The 25,315-nt window shown below is 35.8% G+C and overlaps 1 protein-coding gene and 1 non-coding gene across 2 annotated transcripts in view; one reads left to right on the top strand and one right to left on the bottom strand.

Annotated features, from left to right (window-relative positions):
* The window catches only part of LOC135132638 (roundabout homolog 1-like), a 272,773-nt gene extending 248,891 nt beyond the window's left edge, over positions 1-23,882 (top strand). Inside the window, exons 3-5 of the mRNA XM_064060784.1 lie at positions 19,811-20,089; positions 20,156-22,638; positions 22,699-23,882. Coding sequence (XP_063916854.1) covers positions 19,811-20,089; positions 20,156-22,638; positions 22,699-23,016 — 3,080 coding nt within the window. The 3' untranslated portion in view covers positions 23,017-23,882. The remainder of the gene's footprint in view (positions 1-19,810; positions 20,090-20,155; positions 22,639-22,698) is intronic.
* On the bottom strand, positions 3,041-3,112 carry Trnap-agg (transfer RNA proline (anticodon AGG)). Its single transcript has one exon. It is a non-coding gene; the product is annotated as a tRNA-Pro (tRNA).
* Positions 23,883-25,315: the final 1,433 nt, after the last annotated feature.

Raw genomic sequence — 25,315 nt, 5'->3', positions numbered from 1 at the left:
GGAAAATTTAGATATGGGCATTAAGAACCTGAAATGTCCACAGAGTATGTAGATAATTTAAATCGCCTAGAATCTGAACATTTTAGAAATCTTACAGCACCTAAAAAGTATAGAAGATCTCCAAAATCTAGCAAGTTTAGAGACTAGACATCTTAGAAAATATGGATACATTGGAAAACCTAAACAATTTAGGCAATTTAGGAATTGAAGAATCTCGCCAGATTTAGAGTGTCTAAGGAGTCCAGCGACTCTTCAGAGTATATAGATTTAGAGAAACTAAAAATTTAGAGACCTTGGAGTAGCTAAAGAGTCCAAAACTCTATAAAATCTGGCAAACCTGGAGCCAGAGATCCTAGGAGTATAGAAAGACTCTAGAGAAAGTAGACAATCTAGGCAATCAGAGAGAATTTAGAGAATCTGCGGAGTTTAGACAGCCTTCAGAGCATAGAGAATCTAGAAACCTTAAAAAATCCAGAGAATTTAAACACCTTAGTTTAGCGCCTAAAAGATGGTATAGATTTCAAAGAATCTACAAAATTTAGAGGGGCTCCTGGTTATAGACAATCTAGGATATCTAGAAACCCTACAAAACGTATAGACCCTAGAGAGTTTATAAACCTTAAGAAGCGTACAGAGCCTCAAATTCTACAGAGTTTAGTGTCTAGAAACTACAGACAACCTAGAGAATCTAGATAATTTAAATCGTCTAAAAGCTAAACACTTTAGGGTGGCTACAGTAACTAGAAAGTTCAGAAAATCTATCAAATCTAGCAAGCTAGAGTCTAGAGATCTTAAAGAATATAGAGATTTTGGAGAATCTAGAGAGTCTATGCAATTTCAGGATTTGAGAATCTAGAAAATTTAGGGAGACTATAGAGTTTAGAGGGCTTCCCTTTTTCGTAACTGTGTTGTGCATTGAACAATGGATGGAGCTAACATTGATTCAATTTGTTTTTGATTTTAACTGTATTTTTGATAGTTTTAGATCATTTTAATTTTTTTGTCTGCGAATAGGAGAAAAATGAAAATATATGTACAATTGTACAGTAATAGTAAGGATAAAATTTTAAATATTTTCAGAATATTTTTCGAGGTAATGAAACTTTGGATAAAAATCGGATTGCCTGGATTTGTTTTGTTTGAATTTTAAAAATCAGAGTTAGCACAATAAGAGGTTAAAGTTATAATTTTAAGCTGCGTTAGCTCTTTATTTTTGTACTAAAGTAATCTCGTACCAAACAGCAAATTTCGACCTATTTTGTGCGATTTTCGAAATTTAACTAAATACATTTTCTTGGAAATTTTCACTCCTGGACTCATTTCTTCGATAACTCGAACCAAACGATTGGAAAAACTTCTAGAATCGCACATTCAAAATCGCAATTTTTAAAAATTTCACAAAATTCGAATTCTACACCGAATATTCCCAAAATATTGCCCCGTTATTATAAACACGCCATATTTTTGGAATCAGCACGTCAAGGTCTATAACCCTGAATTTTTTTAGAATTTTTAGACGACTTTATCAAAAATTAATTCAAAATTTTCTGTAATCAAACTAGGCAATTTTGAAAAGTTTTTAGGGATTATGGGAACTTGCAGTGAGGAGGTGGAGCTACTGCATACTGACAATACTTTTGTGTGCGATAGTAATTTTCGACAATTACCTCACAGATCTTTTTTTAGCAAGTAGTTTATTATTGAAGGTTCTAATAAGTTGCGTAGATCTAAAGAAGAAAGAGCGTTGAATTTTATTCATATTCTTCAAAAAGAAATTAAATATTAAATGTCTTGTTATTTTTCTCTTACTAAAAACCTAGTAATAAATCATTAATGTTGTGTAATGTGTATACCTAGGTAATGTTAAATATCTTTAGAGAATTTCATGAATTAAATCAGGATAACACAATTCTGGACAAGAAGGACCACATTTTAGATCTCGTATTTTGAATCTTTATCTAATCTAGAATTTCGGGTCTCATGGAATCTAATAGCACTGAACTTTCGAATCCGTTGGACATCGTTAATGCATTTGGGGAGTATTTAAATAGCGTCTTCATTAAGTCCAGTCGGTTGACTTACCGCTATCACTAACAACGAACCTAAGTTCACAAATCGTGGTGTCTAATATCACAGTTGATACTGTTGTAGGGCCATTAAAAAGATCGAAAGATTCTGTTACAATGAGGGTTAATGGAATTCCTTCTTTTATCCTCGGTGACTGTGCTTGTACTTCCTGTGTATGCCATTATTTTTTTCATTATTATTAACAATGCTGCAACCACACATGCAATTATGATACCGTTTCCACGCACGCGTGCATTGTGGGTTGCATACAATTAACAATTTCCCGCCGCTACATCCCGCGTTTTTCCTCCATTTTCACGCAAGATTTCTTTCTTCTCTCGCTCTGCACTCATGAATTATGCAAGCCAAAAACAGTGCAGCCCACGCATATGTCGAACAGCCCATAACTGCAATAAACCGCGCATTATTCCGCTTGGTTTGGCTGTTTTGTTAGAGTTGTCTAAACAAGTAATTAATTCAATGAAAACACAACGTAGGCTCTTGTTCTAGGGGTATTGGGCCCCCGGTGTTGGCTCGGCCGTGTCTCAGACCCTTTCTGATCCCGAACGGTATGGTAATTCTCGTGTACTTTTATTGTTGCGTTATCAGCCCGAGGCTATTTCTAGACGTTTATGCGATTATCATAGTTTACAACCGTTATTATTTCGGGCGCTCCATCGCAACTTCCTAATTTTCTGCAAGGAAACAACGGTTTCGGTGTAATTAAATTCCAATTTCGTCGGATACATCCAGCTGGAATTTCTCGCTAAAAACGACGGAGAATACAACAGGTGCCAATATAATAATGCGATTGTTAAAGTTGAGTTATGAAGGAAGTGCGATTCTTATCACATTTAATGTCGCGTGGCGGCGGTAAACACGGAAAGTGTGTCTATTTTTAGTTGTTTAAACGGTTGCAATAAATTTAGCTGTAAAAGTGTGGTGATTGTAAAAAAAAATGGAAAAAAAGTGTGGGCTCGTCCGGGATTTGAACCCGGGACCTCCCGCACCCTAAGCGGAAATCATACCCCTAGACCAACGAGCCAGCTGTTTATTACGACCGTGTTTATGTTAATTCACGGACACTTTTAAAAGTGACCTCGTTTATGTTTAAAAAACTGGTTTTTAGACTAGTGTTACGAATATTTCGCCTTTCTACTGATACATACTTAAAATAGTGGACAGTTTTCACAATTTTAACTAATATAACGCTAAAATAATAGCTAAAGCGACGCTTACACTTCGCTAAAAAACAAAGCACCAAAGTAGACTCGTTTTTTCTGGAAAGTTCGCCAACTCGGCAGGTAATAGATGGCACTTTTTAATTTCCCCATAAATACGTGGAATAAAAAGTATAAACGCCGGGCAGCAGTAATAAAAATTAATTAAAGAATTCATCTGGAATTCCTTTTATCTACCTCAATCTACCGCTCGTCGAATACAAACAAAAACAGCAAGTGGAGAGAGCTTAAGCTCGCCGGGAACGGTTGGCGGCCCTGTTAATTATATCTGTAACACGCGTACCAAGTTAATTACGGTATAAAACGCAAACTTAATAGTTGAAATCGTCGTTAATATGGACCCTCTTCGCCAGACATCTGCTCAAAGATCGAAGATAACGCAGACGTGATCTCCACCTCGAACCTGGGACGAAAGTTCGCTGCACTGCCGGCGGTTCAGCGCCAAATTTAAACTGACAGTTATAAATAACTAACACGGGGAATTTTATTATTCGCTTAAATGCTGACGTGAGGGAAATGCTCGCTAAGTTCGCAGTAGCTGCTCTTCTTTTTCAATTTGTGTTAGTTGTTGCAGCGATAAGAGAGGAGAATTTAAATAGATACGGTGTGCTTTGAATATCTCACACTCACTTGTCACAGATGTGTTCATGTATGAGTAAACGGAACGAAATGTGTTTTTTTGTCTTGGAAATACGTGCTGACGGATGAACATTTTAAAGATTATGGTTTATGTATACAGTAAATGGTGTTTACTTTCAATAACCGGAACTGTGTTTTATATCGAACGATTTTCAGGAATAATTCAGACGCGTGTTTAACTTCGTTGGGTTTTCACAGACCGCTGAACACGAAAATGTAGGTTTCCCGTCGCTAGGTACGCCACTGGGGGCTCAGTGAGTCGTCTCTGCGGATTAGGCAGCCAGCAATACGCGTGCTAATTAAAGCGACGTGCTTATAGATTCGTTCATCGGCTAACTTTTCAGCTCTCGTTGCGTATCTCCAACAAACTTAAAAGCCCCTTGTTGTCCTAACAAGGCGAGAACAGTATAAAAATTTGCGTTAAACAGTAATTTAGAATCACAACAAGTCCTCCAAAGCTACGCCTCTGTTTTTATATTATGAGTCACAAAGGGCCCTAATAACAACTTTTCTAATTGTGATTCTTTCATTTATTTGTCTTGATCCTCGGAAAGTTTCCCCTCTCGGGCTAATCCCGCGATTTCGTCAAATGTTAGGTTAACGAACGATTTATTTTTTTCTTTGTCGGAGCACGCAATCCTCTCGGTCTAAATCAAAAGTTGTGTGCCGTTCGTATAAAATAAATTATTTTCGGTATTATACTTATATGGATAAGAAAACAAATAGTTGCGCTGTGCTGCTGATATTGCCTCCTGGAGATAGCGTTTCATGTGAAACGACATTTTGAAAGGTTTCGTGATGGGATAAATCGATTCAGACTCGAACTAAATAAGCGGCTGTACAGTTTTTACTAAAAACGCGAACGATTTACACGTGAAAAAATGGAATAGGTAAGAACAAACGCGTTTAGCGAATAAGGTCAAACGATATTTTATACTTAATTCGGAAGGATATTGAGACGAATCACACGATCCTTTAACCCTCGATGGAAATTGGTGCGCTGGGAGCGCGTTTTTCTTTGTTTTATAAACGAAAATTGACCTATATTATCGTTATCTGTGCAGTAAAAATTCATCATGCCAACACCTTCGAATAAAAGACGAGTTTAGAAAGTTACACTGTAAAAAACACATTCATGATCATAATTCATAACATAATGGAAAACTTTTTGTGTTACAGTAAGCCTTGACATACTCCGTGCTGTTGGCATCATTGTCTGAGATATGATTTTACCTCAAACCTCGGTCTTATACTTGTTTGTTCGTTCCAGACGGACTTTGCTTTTACAGTGATGATAAAAATCTAGACTATTTTTCAGTTTTGTGCAGTTGTCAGTAGCTGTGTTCCAAAGTACATAGAAAGACAGAGTTCACTGAGCTAAATGAAGCTTTTTATTAAAGAAGTTGGTCATTTTCAGTTTAGTTTCCTTTAAGTAATTTTATGGTGAAACATAAACAAGCTTTCAAAAAATAAATCATGATTCATAGTCCGTTTACATTTTATCTATTCACCTTAAAAATTAAAGTCGGTTCAAAGTTCAACATTTATCTTTATAAATATACAACAATCGTTATCGTAATGACTAACTTTTACAACTGAAAAAAAAAAACTAATAAAATGAGATGATCATTTCTTATTAACTCAACAATACTTGGTGCAATCCTTGGAATTATTATTTGTCTTGTGGTACGTCTTTTCAAAACTAGTGTGTTGAGTTTTGGTGTCTACGATATTTTTACCAAGAATTTTCTTTTACTTTCTAAAAAAACAAAAATTCGCTTTAGGAAATTGTTGTAATGAAATGATCCTTCTAATAAATATTAGGGTTTTTGATTAGTAGTCTCTCGTTTCGGTTTGTCTGTCTGCCTGTCTATCTATCTGTGTGGTGTCTGTATTCACTTTTATTTGACACGTAATCTCCGAAACTACTGGACCGATTTTGTATGTATATTAGAAATATCATGTATAGATGGTAAAACGCTAACTAAACTTTGTCTAATCATCCCCACCAATAATGTGATACATAGTAAATGGGTTTTAATTTGTATAACATAACATAGTCCTACACATGTAGTTTATGACTCGTTTATTTCATTCTTCAAATTTTTGATTTTTCAATTTTGCACTTTGGATTTCTCAATTATCCGATTTTCCGATTTTGCAGTTATTCGATTTGTAAAACCTGTTTATCCCGCACTTTTAATCACCTGATTAACGTTACCATTTGTTTAATTTGACAGTTTTATTTGCCCTTTTTATCATACGTAGTCTTCTTTTCACAACAAGAAACTTAAAACATATTGAAAATGGAAACTTTTCTCGAGAAATATATAGGTATTTTGCAATTACGTTCCGCCCCTCGCGCTAACAACGAATCAAAAATTCATCACAATTCAGATAGGGGCTGTTTTTTTTATGTATAGAGTTTTCTTTCAACAACATGATAGTCAAACAAGTTTTCAGTTTCTTTTTGGGAAAAGAAGACTTCATATATTAAAAAAAAATGGACACAATATAAGCCCCGCCCACCCACCCCATCTCAATTGTGACGAATTTTTTATTCATAGTGAGTTGAAGGACAGGGCTTAGTTGCAAAATCTTCATTTCTCTACAAGAAATTACCATTTGAAATAGGTTTTTAGAACTAAAATTTTCTCTAGAAATGGATTTTGCAGTTAAACTCCGCCCTTCTATCTGATTACGAGTGAAAAACTAATCACAATTGAAATAGGGGCGGGTGGGTGGGGCTTAATATTTGTTTTTTGTTTAATGTATAGAGTTTTCTTTGAACAAGATAGTCAAACATGTTTTCAGTTTCTTATTGGGAAAAGAAGACTTCGTATATTAAGAAAAACTGGACACAATATAAGCCCCGCCCACCCACCCCTTCTCAATCGTGATGAATTTTTTATTCATCGTGAGCTAAAAGTCGGAGCTTACTTGAAAATTCCTCATTTTTCTACAAGAAATTACCATATGATTATACCATAAAATATGTATGTTTTTGAAAGTAAAATTTTGTCCAGAAATATTGATTTTGCAGTTAAACTCCGCCCCTCTATCTGATTACGAATAAAAAACTCATCACAATTGAGATCGGGGCGGGTGGGTGGGGCTCAATCTTCTTTTTCTTTTTTTTTAATATGTAGGGTTTCCTGTCAACGACAAGACAGTTAAACATGTTTTCAGTTTCTTGTTGGGGAAGGGAGACTTTGTATACTAAGAAAACTAGACGAAATATAAGCCCCACCCACCCACCGCTTCTCATTTGTGACGAATCTTTTATTCTTCGTGAGCTAAAAGGCGGAGCTTAGTTGAAAAATCCTCATTTCTCTACAAGAAATTATCATTTGAAATATGTATATTTTTAAAAGTACATAAAATTTTGTCCAGAAATATTGATTTTGCAGTTAAACTCCGCCCCTCTATCTGATTACGAATAAAAAACTCATCACAATTGAGATCGGGGTGGGTGGGTGGGGTTAATCTTTTTTTCTTTTTTTTTTAATATATAGAGTTTTCCTTCAACGACAAAACAGTTAAACATCTTTTCACTTTCTTGGTGGGAAAAGTAGACTTCGTATATTAAGAAAAAAATGGACGAAATATAAGCCCCGCCCACACATTCCTTTTCAATTGTGACGAATTTTTTATTCATCGTGAACCGAGGGGAGGAGCTTAGTTGCAAAATCCCCATTTCTCTAAAAGAGTCAAATCTTGTACAAAAATATGGATTTCGCAGTTAAACTCCGCCCCTCGATCTAATTACGAATGAAAAACTAATCACAATTGAAATAGGGGCGGGTGGGTGGGGCTAAATTTTTCTTTTTTTTTTAATGTATAGAGTTTCCTTTGAACGACAAGATAGTAAAACATGTTTTCAGTTTCTTGTTGGAAAAAGAAGACTTCGTAATTGTTCGTATATTAAGGAAAAGTGGACGAAATATAAGCCCCACCCACACACCCCTTTTCAATTGTGAGGAATTTTTTTATTCATCGTGAACCGAGGGGAGGAGCTTAGTTGCAAAATTCCCATTTCTCTAAAAGAGTAAAATTTTGTACAAAAATATGGATTTTGCAGTTAAACTCCGCCCCTCGAGCTAATTACGAATGAAAAACTAATCACGATTGAAATAGGGACGGGTGGGTGGGACTAAATTTTTGTTTTTTGTTTAATGTATAGAGTTTTCTTTGAAGGATAAGATAGTTAATATACTATTTCAGTTTCTTGTTGGGAAAAGAAGACTTCGTATATTAAGAAAACTGGACGAAATATAAGCCCTGCCCACCCACCTCTTCTTAATTGTGATGATTTTTTTTTCATCGTCAACTGAAAGGCGGAGCTTAGTTGCAAAATCCTCATTTCTCTACAAGAAATTACCATATGATTATACCATAAAATATGTATGTTTTTAAAATTAAAATTTTGTCCAGAAATATGGATTTTGCAGTTAAACTCCGCCCTTCGATCTGATTACGAATGAAAAACTCATCACAATTGAGATCGGGGCGGGTGAGTGGGGCTTAATTTTTGTTTTTTTTTTTTTTAATATACATATAGAACTTTCTTTTAACGACAAGATAGTTAAACATGTTTTCAATTCCTTGTTGAGAAAAGAAAACTTCCTATATTTAAAAAAAATGGACAAAATATAAGCCCCACCCACCCACCCGTTCTCAATTGTGACGAATTTTGTTATTCATCGTGAACCGAGGGGCGGAGCTTAGTTGCAAAATCCTCATTTCTGTACAAGAAATTACCATTTGAAATATGTTTTTAAAAGAGTAAAATTTTGCAGTTAAACTCCGCCTCTAGATCTGATTATAAATGAAAAACTCGTCACAATTGAGATCGGGGTGGGTGGGTGGTAGGGGCTTAAACTTTGTTTTTTTTTAATATATAGAGTTTTCTTTCAACATAGTTAAACATGTTTTCAGTTTCTTGTTGGGAAAAAAAGTCTTGTATATTAAGAAAAAATGGACAAAATATAAGCCCCACCCACCCACCCCTTCTCAATTGTGACGAATTTTTTTTATTCATCGTGAACCGAGGGGCGGAGCTTAATTAAAAAATCCTCATTTCTCTGAAAGAGTAAAACTTACTGTAAAATGTACAGAAATATTTTTGCAGTTAAATTCCGCCCTTCGATCTAATTACGAATGAAAAAGTCGTCACAATTGAAATCGGGGCGGGGCTTAATGGTTTTTTTTTCTTTCTATACATAGTTTTCTTTCAACAATTTTTTAACACAAAGAACAAGAGATATAATAATAAAAAACATAAAGTTAATGTATTATTCAATAATTTTGGACTGTACTCCTAATGTAAGTCACGTAAAATAGCTTCTCGTTTTTAACGTTTTCTAACCTAACATTATTTTGTTGTTAAATGTCATTTTTTTCAATAACTGTCAGTTCTCAGTTTTTGACGGGTACTCTGTCTACACTCTAAAAAAAGCCGTAAACAATTGAACTTTCACCGCCTGCTCCAAATATATTTTTTATTGTACACATATTACATCATGGAAAATCTATCTGTGCAATTTTAATAAGAATTCTGACACTTACGAAAGCGAGGTTATGATTGACATTTATGACAGAGTATACCATCAATCATCACAACGAGGTGCAAGATTCACGAAATTTCTAAGCCAACTTGATGTGCTACCTCGTATAGCTACTCTTTACTCTGTATGCGCTATTTTTCAGAATATTTTTAATTATTTACTAAAATTTCCGCTGTTGTTGACATTGAACCGTTTTGATAAAAACAACTGAAAGTAGTAACTAAGTATGTTTATTTTGCCTCTAAGTAATTCAAAAGACACAACTTAGGTTTTTTAAATGAAGCACCTTATATTTATTTGTATATTTTAATTCACCTCGTCCTAGGCTTTACAACCACTGTTGATTTTTAAAATTACGATACTATGTTGCCACGTTATTCCAATTTTCTTGAATTTTTTGACAATGGAAGGGTTTACAAGAAATCACAGTAGAGTTATTTTTAATACCTATGTTACATCACTTTGTGGAGAGATGAAAGTGAAAATAAATTTTCATATACAGAGTGTTTATGAAAAATGTTTTAATTATTATTTATTACAATTTTTTGTTCTCTTACTTGCTGAGTATTTTGTACAAGTTGATAGCTGTCGGGATTTTTTACTTTTTTAAGAAACATATCGAGATATTAAAAGAATTAGGCCAAAAAATGGAGTACAATGCAGTAATAAAATACAGGGTGTAATGTTTATTCAATCTTCAACATTTTCGAACACATGTTTTACCACAAATAAATGCACTTTGTAGTGGAATATATTTTCCACTATCTACAAACTGCAGCGACAATATCATTTCCATTGCAACATATACACTTTATTTTCATACTAAAGATTATTTATATGATAGTAGTTAAGTACACTTTTTACATAAACCTCTTTTGATAAATTTGCACAGAAAAAACATAGTAATCAGCTACTTAAAAACATTGCCCACTGATAACCTGGCCTTGTTTACTATATATTTGCGTTTTACTATTATTTAGTAATTAAAAAAGCGTCCCAAGGTTTGTTTAATTGGTGTATTTTTCGCATTGGAAAGTAGGAAGTGGGGCCACGAAATAATAAACTTGTAATAAACGAACAAATTTGCCTATCTATGTATATGGTTTAGTCAGCAAAATTTTAAAATTTTTGGATCACTGCTACTTTTCAACGCTACGTAATAAGTATTAAATCATAAACACGAACTGGATAAATAATAGAGTGCTCGCCCGGCGCATCCACCAATCACGTCTAATCCATCATTAAATTCGCATGATCATCCCTCCCAAAAAATTGTGACGTCACCTTAAAATTTTGCAACGTAAACCGATTCTTTGTAATCGACCACAAATAAAAAAATAGCCACTACTATCACTGAATAAAAAATTTCTAAGATAAAAGCTGATATATATAACTTGGGTAATTTCAACCCCCACGATACCTACCCTTGTCTACACGAATTTCGTCAGTGTTCTGGTTCAATGTACATTCATGTCCACTAGCTTCGACTAAATTGTGCTCCTCTTCCATCACACCCAATTTTAATCAGCTGGTGATTTTCCTGTAAGCTCGAAATCTACAAAGTTGTGTAAATTTCGACCCCAACATGAAACCGCTTAGCACAGCAACACTTATTTCGGTTGATTTATTCCGGCAGCAGCCACTAATTAACCCCAGCAGCAGCTTTCCTCCCGAAATTATTCCTTCGTCCTGTATACTTTTATTGAATTGTCCTGCCGTGCTCGCAGCATTCCTGGTAAAATTCCTGCGCCCGGTATCATTGCGTAATTTGATAAAGGATAACATCGTTACTCTTCGCGAGTGCCGTTTTCTTGCAGACGCGCCCCCGGCCTAACCCCCATTCCCATTTTTTATTGGTGTCAGCTGTTGTTCTTTGTTATGATTCGCATTAGCTTTATCAAATTTAACGTCAAAACTCGTTACGTCCCTCGCGTCCTCTAACTTTGCCCAAAATTAGACACCCGAGGATCACTCCGGAGGTATTTTTTATTTTATTTGTATTGCGTAAATTGATACCTTCCTCCGCGCCATTACCTTTATTGTTCATTTTTGTTTACATCCGCTCGAAGATAAATAAAATCGCCTCCTTTTTGTGCGGCGGCGTGGGAACGGCACACTTGCCGCCGCCATCGATACAACAAACGAATCAAATTTTTACAGAAGCGGAAAGGGATTAAATCGAGTCACGGCATATAAACAAATGGGGCTGTTTGAGGCAGTCATACGTTGCCGAGATGGCGGCGGGTTTTTGCCGTCTTGTTTGTTCGCCCCTTTTTTCATTTCACACTCCATTCCTTCGGCTTCATTTCCGGGGGCTCATCCGAAAAGACAAAATGCAGACAATCAGGGAAATTCGACGTGATATTTGGTCGGGGAGCAGGAACGGAATTAACTGGGACATGTATAATGGACTTATTTGTTTGTATGCAACACACACGGGTTTGGTTTATGGGGTCGGACTCGCATGGGTTATTTTGACAGGAAAGTTATGTGGGAGGTTTTAAAATAGCGACAAAACTTGCATAACTTTCGTTCTGTTTTGTCGGTGGGTGTAATGCGTTTAATTTAATTCCGTCTAATAATGTCGCAAGACAATATATTTCCAACTTTTTTTTTTTGTAGTCTGGCTGAAATTTTATATAATCTTAAGGAGAAATTATTCTTGCCATGTCGGTTTCCAAGAAAAAATAATTTAAAGAACGAACAGAAGTTGTTGCTCATAATAACAGTAATGTACAGGATGTTCCAATGATTAGATGGCGGAATGTTACATGTAGCATGAACTACTAAAAAAAAATTTTTACAAGGTCTAATGAACTCATATAAGGTTACAATTTACCCTCATTTTAAATTTAAACAAGAATTTTTTCATCGTTTGTTTTGCAAATATATAAAAATGGTCAAGTTATCATATTTTTCCGCCATTTTTAAAAATGGAAGTTTAGAGTTTCGCACAAAACGTTTTAGTAATCTCACCTTCACATACTTATATAATATTTAACAAGCTTTAAATTTGTTGGGTGAAACACCCTATACAAACTTTATGAAAATAGAACAGCGATATCAAATCAAGATGGAGGTTTAGAATTCCAAAACAAGATTTAACTTTTGATTGATACAAGGTGTCTAAATTTGAAAACTTCAATGATCTTGAAACTTGTTCTAAATAAACTTTCTTTTGATATCAAGTTTATTGGAGTTTATTTATTCTAATTCTTCCGAAATATATCTTAAAAGGAACAAAAATTTTATCGAGGGATACTTCCAGTTTGTAAATTATGAAAAAGGTTTGCGTCTGTTGTTTTTCCTTTTTTTCTTAACAAGAAATCCAAGTCTGTAAAAATACAGATATAAGATGTTGCGATTAAAACATAAGTGTGGTGTGTAACTTTCAAATTCAATACCCTATGTGTCTGAAAAAAGTTAAATGAGGTCTGGGAATGCTTCAAAAAGTGGTCTTCAACAATCCTTCTGCCTCGAAAGCATTGGGACACCCTGTATGTAGTATTGAATTATAAATAAGGTGGAATGTTATTTTCCTCATTTTTCTTGGTATTGGACAATTGAATTTCCTTATATCAATGTCTAGCTGTATTTGACAAACATTTCACTGTTCTATTTTGTTTTAAATTAATAACATATCGATTATCTAATCCAAAAAAAACAGAGGCTAATAATAAACACGAAACCTTAGAATTTAACTCATTCAATAATAACTCATGGCTTATCAAACCTAGGTCACTTTTTAGTTTTGTTGAATAATATAATAAAAATGAACTCATGGAATCTGGTAACCTTTTATTTTTTCAGAAATATTATATTCTATTAATTGTAGATATAGCATTTCTCAAGGCTAACTGACATTCAGAGGTTAACTAATAATACCAGGTTGGGGATATACGGGCTAAATGTGACGTCAAATTGAAATTATAATTTTTTCGATTTTCTAGATTTTCTAGATTTTTTGGATTTTTTTGAATTTTTTGGATTCTTAGGATTATTGGATTTTTGGATCCTTTAGATTCTTTGGAATGTAGATTCGGTGTTTTTCCATTATTTCGTATCTTTTGGAGTTTTTGGACTTTCTGGATTTTCTAGATTTTTGTTTTTATTTTTATTTCTGGTATTATTTGGATTTTTTGTTTTTTTTCTATTTTTTCTATTTTTTCCATTTTCTGGATTTTCTAGATTTATTTGGAATTTTTTACATTTTCTGGATTCTTTGGATTCTTTGGATCCTTTGGATTCTTTGGATTCTTGGGATACTTTGGATACTTCGGATTGTTCGGAATTTTTACATTTTTTCGATGTTTTTCGATTTTTTCGTATCTTTTGGAGTTTTTGGATTTTCTGGATTTTTTCTATTTTTTGGATTTTTTGGATTTACTAGATTTATTTGGTTTTTTTTTATTTTTTTTACATATTCTGGATTCTTTGGATTCTTTTAATTTTTTGGAGTCGTCGGATTCTTTGAATTATTGGATTTTTTCGATCTTTTTCGGTATCTTCCAATCTTTTGGAGTTTTTGGATTTTCTGGATTTTTTTAATTTTTTGTATTGTCTGGAGTTTTTGAAGTCTTGAGTCTTTGGATCTTCGGACCTTAGGATTCTTGGGATCTTTGAATTTTTTTGGATTCTTTGTTCTCTGGATTTTTTGGATTTCTGAAATTTTTATCTTGTCTGGTTTTTTGGATTCTTCGGACTTTTTCGACTTTTTGGATTTTATACATTCTTTGGATTCTTTGGAGTCTTTGGAATACTTTGGATTCTTTGGATTCTTTTTAGACTTTTTCGATGTTTTTCGATTTTTTTCGTATTTTTTGGAGTTTTTGGATTTTCTGGGTTTTCTAGATTTTTGTTTTTTTTTTTTAATTTCTTGCAGTGTCTGGATTCTTTGGATTCTTTGGTTTTTTCTATTTTTTGGATTTTCTAAACTTTCTAGATTTATTTGGATTTTTTGAATTTGTTACATTTTCTGGATTCTTTGGATTCTTTTAATTTTTTCGAGATTTTGGATTTTTTGGATTATTGGATTTTATCCATCTTTTTCGGTTTCTTTGAATCTTTTAGAGTTTTTGGATTTTCTGGATTTTTTAAATTTTTTGTATTGTCTGGAGTTTTCGAAGTCTTGAATCTTTGGATCTTCGGCACCTTTGAACTCTTTGGATCTTTGGATCTTTGGATTTTTTTGGATTCTTTGTTTTCTGAATTTTTTGGATTTTCTAGATTTTTGGATTTTTTAAACTTTAATATTGTCTGGTTTTTTGGATTATTCGGATTTTTTCGATTTTCTGGATTTTCTAGACACTTTAGATTCTTTGGAGCCTTTGGAATCTTTTTCGATGTTTTTCGATTTTTTTCGTATCTTTTTGGAGTTTTTGGATTTTCTGGATTTTCTAGATTTTTTTTTTAATTTCTTGTATTGTCTGGATTCTTTCGATTCTTTGGAATGTTTCTATTTTATGGATTTTCTGGATTTTCTAGATTTATTTAAATTATTTTATTTTTTTACATTTTCTGAATCCAATGGATTCATGGGATACTTTGGATACTTCGGATTCTTTGGAATCTTTAGGTTTTTTCATTTTTTTTTTTGTATTTTTTGGAGTTTTTGGATCTTCTGGATTTGCTAGATTTTTGTTTTTTTTTTTTAATTTCTTGTATTGCCTGCAATCTTTGATTCTTTGGAATTTTTCCACTTTTTGGATTTTCTGGATTTTCTAGATTTATTTGGAGTCTTTGGAGTATTGGATTTGTTTCGATCTTTTTGGGTTTTTTTCGAATCTTTTGGGGTTTTTGGATTTTCTGCATTTTTTAAATTTTTTGTGTTGTCTGAATTCTTTGGATTCTGTAGATTCTTTGAAGTCCTTTGAAGCCTTTGTTTTTTTTCAATTTTTTTCAATTTTTTGCGATTTTTTTCGAATCTTTTACTGTTTTTCGATTTTCTGGACTTTCTAGATTTTTTGCATTTTTGAAGTCTTTGGATTTTTTGGATTCCTTGTATTTTTTGGATTCTTTGGAATCTTTAGATTTTTTCGATATTTTTCAATTTTTTTCGTATCTTCTGGAGTTTTTGAATTTTCTGGATGTTCTAGATTTTTGTTTTTTTCTTAATTTTTTATATTTTTTGGATTGTTTGGATTTTGTTTGTATTTTTTGGATTCTCTAGATTTTTCTGGATTTATTTGGAATTTTTAATTATTTACATTTTCTGGATTCTTTGGATTCTTTTAATTTTTGGAGTTGTTGGATTATTTGGATTATTGGATTTTTTCGATCATTTTAAGTTTCTTCCAATCTTTTGGAGTTTTTGGATTTTCTGGATTTTTTAAATTTTTTCTATTGTCTGGATTCTTTGAAGTCTTTTGAGTTTAGATCTTTGGATCCTTTGGATCTTTTAGATTCTTTGGATTGTTTGAATTTTTTGGATTCTTTGGATTGTTTTAATTCTTTGGAGTTTTTTGATTTTCTGGATTTTCTAAATTTTTTGGATTTGTTTGAACTTGTAATGTCTGCTTTTTTTGGATTTATGCATTTTTTGAATTCTTTGGATTTTTTGGATTCTTTGGAGTCTTTGAATTCTTTGGATTATTGGATTTTTTCAATTTTTTGGGTTTTTTCGAAGTTTTTGGAGTTTTTGGATTTTTTGGATTTGTTTAATTTTTTGTGTTGGATGGAGTCTTTCGAGTCTTTGGATCTTTTGGATTCTTTGGATTTTTTTTTATTTTCTTTGTTTTCTGGATTTTCTGGATTTTTCGGATTTTTAAATTTTTTATATTGTCTGGAATCTTTGGATTCTTTGGATTTTTTGAATTTTTTTAGATTTTTTCGAATCTTTTTACAGTTTTTGAATTTTACTGGATTTTCTAGATTTTTTGGATTTTTTTGAACTTCTTGTAATGTCTGGATTCTTTGTATTTTTTGCATTTTCTGGGTTCTTTGGATTTCTTGGTTTCCTTGGATAGTTTCGATTTTTTTGATTCATTGTATTCTTTGGAGTCTTTGGATTCTTGAGATACTTTGGATACTTTGGATCCTTTGGATTCTTTGAATTCTTTGGATTATTGGATTTTTTCGATCTTTTTCGGTTTTTTTTAATCTTTTGGAGTTTTGGGATTTTTTTAATTTTTTGTGTTGAATGGAGTCTCTTGTGTCTTTGGAACTTTGGGATACTTTGGTTTTTTTTAGATTGTTTGTTTTCTGGATTTTGTGGATTTTTTGGATTTTTCAATTTTTTTAGATTTTTTTCGAATCTTTTTACAGTTTTTGGATTTTCTATATTTTCTAGATCTTTTAGATTTTTTTTTAACTTAGTGTAATGTCTGGATTCTTTGTATTTTTTGCATTTTGTCGATTCTTTGGATTTTTTGGTTTCCTTGGATACTTTGAATCCTTTAGATTTTTTGGATTCTTTATATTATTCTCTTAAGTTTAAAAAACAAGGTAAAAACTTTGGCAAAAAAAATAAAAGCAGAACATGACATCATTTTTATATTATTCTCTTAAGTTTAAAAAACAAGGTAAAAACTTTGGCAAAAAAAATAAAAGCAGAACATGACATCAAAAATTTTCCAATACTTTAAACACTCTAAAATCTAAAGAGAATAACAAGAATAAAATGCCGTACAACACAGAATACTATTTTAAAAATAAAAATAACCCAGCCCCGAATTTTGCTTGTGAGTCTTTGAAGAGTTAAAAAATTTCATGAAAATTGAAAGAACTTTTAGAAATATGTATATGGACAATTCCATTAAAGAAAAATCGACTGCTAAGCTATGCATCAAAAACAGTTGAAAATAATTTTAGTTTATACTGCTGAAAGAGCAATATAAAAAAATACTTAACGCAATCTGATAAAAACCATTCAGTTATTTTCAAATATACAGGGCGTTTCATTTAAAAGTTAAACACTATAATTGTGTTTCATGAAACGTTATTCTGCGTATGTAGATAGTTGCAAACGAACAAATATATGAAATGTATTTAAAGCTGCTAACCAATGGGAAAAAATGTATTCTCAGTAAACACTTAACTTCGACTATTTATGTTTATATTTCTAAAAAATTCGACTATTACACGTACAAATACCATCAGTAGGTAAGTATAAGTTTTCTTTCAACACCAATTGACCTGACTTGACCTGACCTGAGCTGGTCTGATCGGATCCTACCTAACTTGACCTGTCTTGACTTGACCTGAATAACTTAATCTGTTAATACGACATCTCGCATAGCCAAACCAATAGACTGAACTATACTGAAACCATGAGATGTTACTACTATAAATCTACACTATTGACCCTTAACTCGCCATAGAATGACGTCAGTAAAAATTTTAGACACCAACCCCGTTCACACTTCCGCTTCTTTTTCCCATCCTCGTCCACGCTACCCCGTGCGATTTGGCCTTTTGTAATTGTGTTATCTCGCAATCAAAGAGTGGCAAAAGGGATTAATGAAATTCTCCGAAAATAAATTCCTCCCGCAGATGAGTTTTATTGATCTAGTTGCCGTTACCGACAATTACATTGGTCGAATCACGAAAACGCACTTAAATCAATTGATTGGAATATCTTGTCTCTCCACTAACATGAATAAATTTTGAACAAAAGCACTCAGGGGTGGCGTTTCCTCCCGATCGCGATTGATTGGACCGTAGAGTTTAATTTCAGTTTTTTCCAACAAGTACGTTTACTTTGCATTTATATTGTGTTCCGGTCGGGGAGGTGTCATATATTTGCTTTCAGCAATTCAAATTGCCGGTGACAATAAAATTTTTGAATCGGATGGATTCGCGGGGGCTTCAAAAAGACAATCACGACGGTATTAATATTCTCCATTGCATGAGCCGGGATAATAAAGCCGGAACAAGAGTTGTCCTTTATTTATCTACCCTTGTGCCTTGCACTCGGCGCCGCCTGTGGATACGGAATGAAGATAGAGCCCGAGTATTAAAATATGCACGTTTATTCGAAGCGGGGCTGAGGAAGTCAAACTTTGCGTTTTTATGTGTCTGCGTTTTAATTTTGAACGAATAGCTGTCTGTAGTCCTAGAATTTGAAAAAGTAGGTCTTAATTTTATATATTAAGTATAATAAAACTGGTCTGGCACCCATCCGAAAGCTGTTCACAATACATTTAGATCTTTCAGAGGGTCTGGATTTGAAATTCGGCCAAAACAATCACGACCCACAAACTTTTATATTAATGCGCTTATCCCTCTATTCGGGATTAATGTATGCGTCAAAATCCAATTACTTACGGCCCGTCTGTATAGTAAAACTCACTTATCCTGCCAATAGCATCAATATTAGGTCCTGTCTGTATCCTGGCTTTGATTGATATGGTCATCAGACTCTGTATGCATATTACCCTAATAATATTGTGTTGTGGGTTACATATTGATACATGCATGTGAAAGGGGCGAGTCACGTCACTTGCCGCAGGGCATACATCCAAGTCTTCCCACCCCCCACAAACTTCCTTGCGTTATCAGTATTTATGCAAAATATAGACACATGTAAAATCCCAAAAGCACAATTTCCATAAAGCATGTCTTACGATAAAAGCAAACTTGTGCGTTTAGCTTGACGGGGTGGGGTAGACGGCGTAAATTCCACGTGACGTCTTCTGGGGGTGTTTTTTCACGGTTTTAATTTTCTCGTTTCATTTTTGGGCTAATTGGCAATCCTGCTGCGCTATTACAGGATATCAAGGAACAATTCAATTAACGCGCAAATTTTAATCAAAATCGATGCTAATGGGAGGAATCATGTCAGAGCACTAATAACATTTTGTTTTATTTCGTTTCGGCCAGGATTGGCTCCGGTTTCGGTAAACATTCTAATGGAAGAGGATATTGTTCATTAAATGCGAGAATCTAATTCGGGTTTAATTGCCAACTGCAAAAGTCGAAAAGTTTGATCGGAACATTGTTGGAAGGGAAATTGCTACAGTATTTTTGAATTTTTTTTAACTTAGTATTAGTTACCAAATCTATTGTAATTTCGATCAATACTATCCATATTTCCACATTTCCACACAAACCCTCCTTCCGCAGCCAGTTTTAAACCCCCCCGTGTCAAATCTTCAATTATCCCGGATCCGGTCCTCGAATATAAGACCATCAAAAGGGGAAATGAAAACTGTTGATTGATATATCAGTCAATTCATTGGAACCGTGCAATTTCCTGTACGTCCCCCACCCACAAAATTGCCTTTAAATTCCAGTCCGCCATCCCCAGTCCATTAATTTTTATTTGCTCTCTCACAGTTGACCGATTTATTGTTGCAGTTTTACGCGACGAATTCCGCTTAGAGCCCCAAAGCGCCCGCGTAGCGGCTGGAGAAGCCGTCGTTATGGAATGCGTCCCACCCAAAGGAACCCCCGAGCCCCAAGTCCAATGGAAAAAGGACGGAAAAGAACTAGTCGTGGAAGGCCGGCTCAAACTCGTCGACGGCTCGAACCTCGCCATCACCGAAGCCAAACCGGCAGACGACGGGAGGTACCAGTGCGTGGCCAAGAACACCGCAGGGATCCGGGAGTCGACAGTCGCTGTTCTTAAAGTTTTAAGTACGTATCACCATTCCCCACAAAGATCTATACCTATTTTTGTGTATTTTTTTTTTTTGTTCATAGTTAAGCCGTATTTGGTGAAAGCTCCAGAAGACACCGTCGCTTTAGTCGGGTCTACGGTCGACTTCGCGTGCGCGGTAGGCGGCGACCCTCTCCCCGACGTCCTCTGGCGCAGGACCTCAGCGGGAGGAACCATGCCCCTAGGGCGAGTCCATGTCCTGGAAGACCGCACCCTTCGTCTGGACGGCATCACCCTCCTAGACCAAGGTCTATACACCTGCGAAGCCGACAATTTCGCCGGGGTTATCAGCGCTACGGCAGTCCTAACAGTCCACGCTCTACCCACGTTCATAAATCGCCCCCTAGCCCAAACTATAGAGTCCGGGCGCGACGTGTCTTTCCACTGCAACGTGGAAGGCAGCCCTAAACCCTTCATCTTCTGGTCCTTCGAGGGAGATCGCACCTTAATCTACCCCGGAACCGCCTCAGGCAACTACCAAGTCTTCACAACCGCAGACGGCCGCTCAACCCTAACCCTCAAAAACGCGCAACCTCAAAACTCCGGGACTGTGATCATCTGCTCAGCGGTGAACGCCGTGGGGTCTGCGTCCACGAGGACCCGGCTCACCGTCACGTCGAAAGAGGAGCGACCTCCGCCTGTTATAATCCGGGGACCGGTTAACCAGACTCTCCCGATTAATTCCGTCGCGGTACTATCGTGTGAAGCGATAGGTAACCCGACTCCGGTGATCTCCTGGTACAAAGAAAGTCTTCCTGTGACGTCGTCGGATAGGATAAATGCGTCAAACCCCGGACTGGTGGAGATCTACCACTTGGCGAAAGACGACTCTGGGGTGTACACGTGTGTGGCGTCGTCACGTAGCGGGAAAGCCACGTGGAGTGGGCACCTCCTGGTCGAGAACCCTAAAAACCCCAACATAAACTTCTTCAAAGCACCGGAAGCCATAATGCTTCCTGGTCCTCCGAGTCGGCCGCATGCTCTCAACCAGTCGGAAGGAAGCGTCACCATCACCTGGGGCCAAAACAACAAAATCGGGTCCTCGAGTTTACTAGGTTACCAGATTGAGTTGTTCGGGCGCGAGGAAGGTGTAACCCCGACGTGGACCGTGGTCGCCAGGAGAGTCCCCGGTCCTACGTTCACCCAACACCTTTTGACACCCGCAGTCCCGTACACGTTTCTGGTACGTGCAGAAAACGGCCACGGGTTAGGACCCCCTTCAAAACTCTCCGATATTATTATAGTCGGGCCGGATACCGCTCAAAACTGGGGGAATCCAGAAGTGACCGAGTTAAGCGAAGCCAGAGCTAATTTAATCTCCGGGAACGTCGTCAAACTGACTGAAGCGATTCCCATTCTCTCGACTACGATTAAACTCGGATGGGAAATCCTGGATGCTCAATATGTCGAAGGCTTGTACATTTATTGCATCACTCTTGATAGTCCCCCAGGTCTGCCTAAACCCTACAGCATGTTCACTGTCCTCCAATCAGGAGGAGCCTCAAGTTTTCCTGTCAATAACCTAAACAAATGGTCAAGATATGAATTCTTCCTTGTGCCTTTTTACAAGACTGTCGAAGGACAACCTTCCAATTCGAAAACTGTCCGAACTCTAGAAGACGTGCCTATGGAAGCCCCCACCGATATGGAAGCCCTACTTTTAAACTCGACGGCTGTTTACTTAAAATGGAAACCCCCACCTTCTGATGTTCTGAATGGAGAGCTATCCGGCTTCAGAGTTGAAGTTAAAGTCAATGGTACTAATATAACTGACACGATTAGTGTTGGAAATAACCCCAATCTTTTACTCGGGAACTTAACGGCTGGAGTGAGTTACAATGTGAGGGTGGCAGCAACCACGCGAGCGGGAATAGGACCTTTTACGGCTGCCACCATAAGACTGGACCCAGCATCCAGAATCAACGACCACCACCAACAAAGACCTATCGATATGCAATCCGGGGATTTCATCACCGAGACTTGGTTCATGGCGCTTTTAATCAGTATGGTATCAGTGATGGTACTTCTCTTCGGTGCTATGTTGCTAGTGCGGCGGCGACAAATGTTAACCAAGAAAACCATGACCCCTAGTCGCTCGAACGGTGGCGTTTTAACCACACCTTTAGCTTCCAAAACAGAAACTCCGCTTTGGCTAGACAAGGACACGCTTCCAGATTATTCAGCGACTCTTCCAGAATATTCAAAACTGACGGCGCAGCCGGAACGCGGCGGAAGCATAAACCTGCACCCGAACCCGTTACACCAGAAAGAGTATACCAGACCCGACCATCTGGACTACGGATCCGAGAAGAGCTACCCAATCGGTGCACGCAAATTTAAGGACTATAACGACATGCAAGTCCAAGAATACGCAAGCCCGAATTTGGACTCAACTAGGACTTCGCAGATTGCCGATTATGCGGAAGTGGACGCCAGTATGGTTGTACCCAACGGTGGACCCACCTCACCGGCTCCTTATGCTACTACTACGTTAATTACTGGAGGAAGACGCATGGGTAACTCAATGGTAAGCACGAAAATCAGTCTGTTCGGGTGTTTTTTACCCAGTTGTGGTAACTTTTTCTAGGTTTGGATGCCAAACTCGTCGGCGCACTCCCCTGAAGAGGAACCCCCGTACCCCTCCTCCAACGGTGGCTACTACAACCGCAAAGTATACTCCGATTCGTATTTCGCGCCAACGCAGACCCTCCGACGAACCAAGAAGGATCGCAAATCGTCCAATGAGAACCCGCCAGATCTGGTTTCTCCCACGCAACCGGTTTACGCACGTGTTGGTCCTCCGGGTTTATCGTGGAGGAACGCAACGCCATCTTTGAGTAGTTTTACCCCTCATAAACAGGTTTATCACCCCTCGACTAGGAGTGAACCTGGCAACATGTTGTGAATTGAGTGATTTTGTTGGTTATTGAGAACAAGAATCAGTATTAATACACTTGTTACTAATGTGTCTTCTTATGTTTGTCTACGAAAGACTGACAGAAGAAAAATTGTTTTTATTGCGTCTAGTCATTGAATCTGTTCTGAGCGTGGATCTGTGTATTGAATATTTAATAAATGATCTTGAAAAGGTCGCGTCTACTCGTCCATTTTTCTGATGCTTGGTTCATAGTTAAACCCTTTACACGAAAACTGTATCCTTAATATTTAAATTGTATAAAGAAACATATCAAGGAGTTATGTAAAAATTGTGACTGTTTGTAAAATAATTCTGTAGGGTAGTTATGGGATGAGTTAGGTTACTTCAAGTCCAAGTTGACGACGAATTCACCAAGGCGCTTGGTCTACAGAACACTTAAAACTATCTATCCTCGAAAATAAATACCCCATATAGTCGAAAATATTTAAAACTATTAAGTTGTAAATTTATTTGCATGAGTCATAAGTTGCAAACTATAAATAATAGATGACGTTAAGTAAAACCCCTCCACTGGAATGTCGCCCATGACCTTCAGAGTGAAGTTTGTGTGAAAAAATAATAAAATAAAAAACTTGGAACAATGCATTTAAAACCATCAACTATTGTTATTTAGAATAAACAAGATGCAATAAAATATCTTAACCGCGTGCTTGCCTACTGCTAAAACTGAGTTGTTCTGCAGACTCGGCAAATGGTGCTACTTGGAAAAATTTGCGTTCGTTACTTTAAGTCTTCCTTTCCGTTCGTCGATTGGTTGATGTAAAAAACATGCTCATTATATTTTTATAAATAACGTGCCATTGTATATGTTATACCATGTATGTACAGTATTTAAGGAGTAATAAAAATTTTTAAATGCGTACCTTTTTTTCCCGCCGAAACGTCCCAATCGGCAGCCAGACTCTCCCATCTAACTCGAGCCACACGAACAAATCATCCAATCCAAGAGTTGTTCGCATAGATCAAGTTAGCTTGGATGTAAGACAGAGACACCTGTACAGCACTTTCGTACACCTAAACCGTACCACGGCTCGACTAGAAATGGCTTGGTCGTCGCTTTTTAAATAATATTATTGCACTTTTTAGAATCGTTATTTCGAAGAAGGTGTCATCTGTCTTTTTCTGTCGCGAATATAAAACAGTAATGTAAAAAGAGTTGTAGAGGTAGCGTTCGACATACCTGAACTATTTTTATGATAATTCTTATCAATATCCTTACGATAAAATGGAAATTACTGTCCTGTTATCGCCAACTATATGGAAGTTTATTGCCGTTTGTTGGGAAACTATATAAAAATTTAACAAAAGGGGTCAATAATTGGCGTTTTATTATAATGTGAGCGATATTTAGGATATTTTTTGTAGTTATTACTATAAACGGGCTTAATCAACTGGGTTGCGTTTAACGAGCGCGAAAATTTTGATTTTATAATTAAAGTTCCGTTCTAGTTGATAAAAGTGTGCGCCGCCACTGGTTGAAAGTGTGGTGCGTGGGACGGAAAACTATCGCAAGGAAGGAAACCGTCATTAATCGCTTTGCATACAACTACGGGAAATTTTGGCATAGGCGAAACTACAAAGATCGTTACTTTTATATATATTTTTTGTTTTTCCCGCTCATTGGTAAAAAGTATGTCGTAGGGGAAGGTGGACATACTGGCATAGAAGGAAAAAGTGTCACACTACTTCTAGAATTGCATTTTGATCTTATTGTTTATACATTTGTGTTACTATCAAAGCAATTTCAGTAGCACTTGTTTGCAGGCCATATTTTTTCAACATAGAAATAAATAAATAAACGGCATTTCAGTTTTAAAGTTTTATATTTCTCTGTAAATATGTATAAACGTAGCAAGATTTAGTTTTGCAAATACATATAGCACAATTAAACACAAGTAAACAATAATATATGAAACAATTTATTTATCGATTATGTCAAATATCACAAATTTAAAACTATGTCTGTACGCTAGTTCATGTCTTTTTTTAGACATGTATTTGAACAGAATTTATTGCACTGATGCCTATAAATATTACTTAAACCTTGTCTAGTGACGTATCTGTACAATGCAGTATTACCAACGTTACATCAATTATTAATACATTAATAATACACGACAACAGATACAATTTTGGATGACAATAAAATGAACTAAAAAAAACAACCAGAATAAAGTACAACAAAACACTGGAAGTTTTTATTTAAAATTGTCGCTTGGAATGTATTTTTAAGTTTACACATTTGGAGTCAATATATCGTAATCAA

Source organism: Zophobas morio, unplaced genomic scaffold (assembly GCF_036711695.1).
Source record: "Zophobas morio isolate AGI-343-1 ecotype UQ-CSIRO unplaced genomic scaffold, CSIRO_AGI_Zmor_V1 ptg000021l, whole genome shotgun sequence".
NCBI lineage: Eukaryota > Metazoa > Arthropoda > Insecta > Coleoptera > Tenebrionidae > Zophobas > Zophobas morio.
This window is presented reverse-complemented; position numbering and strand designations above follow the sequence as displayed.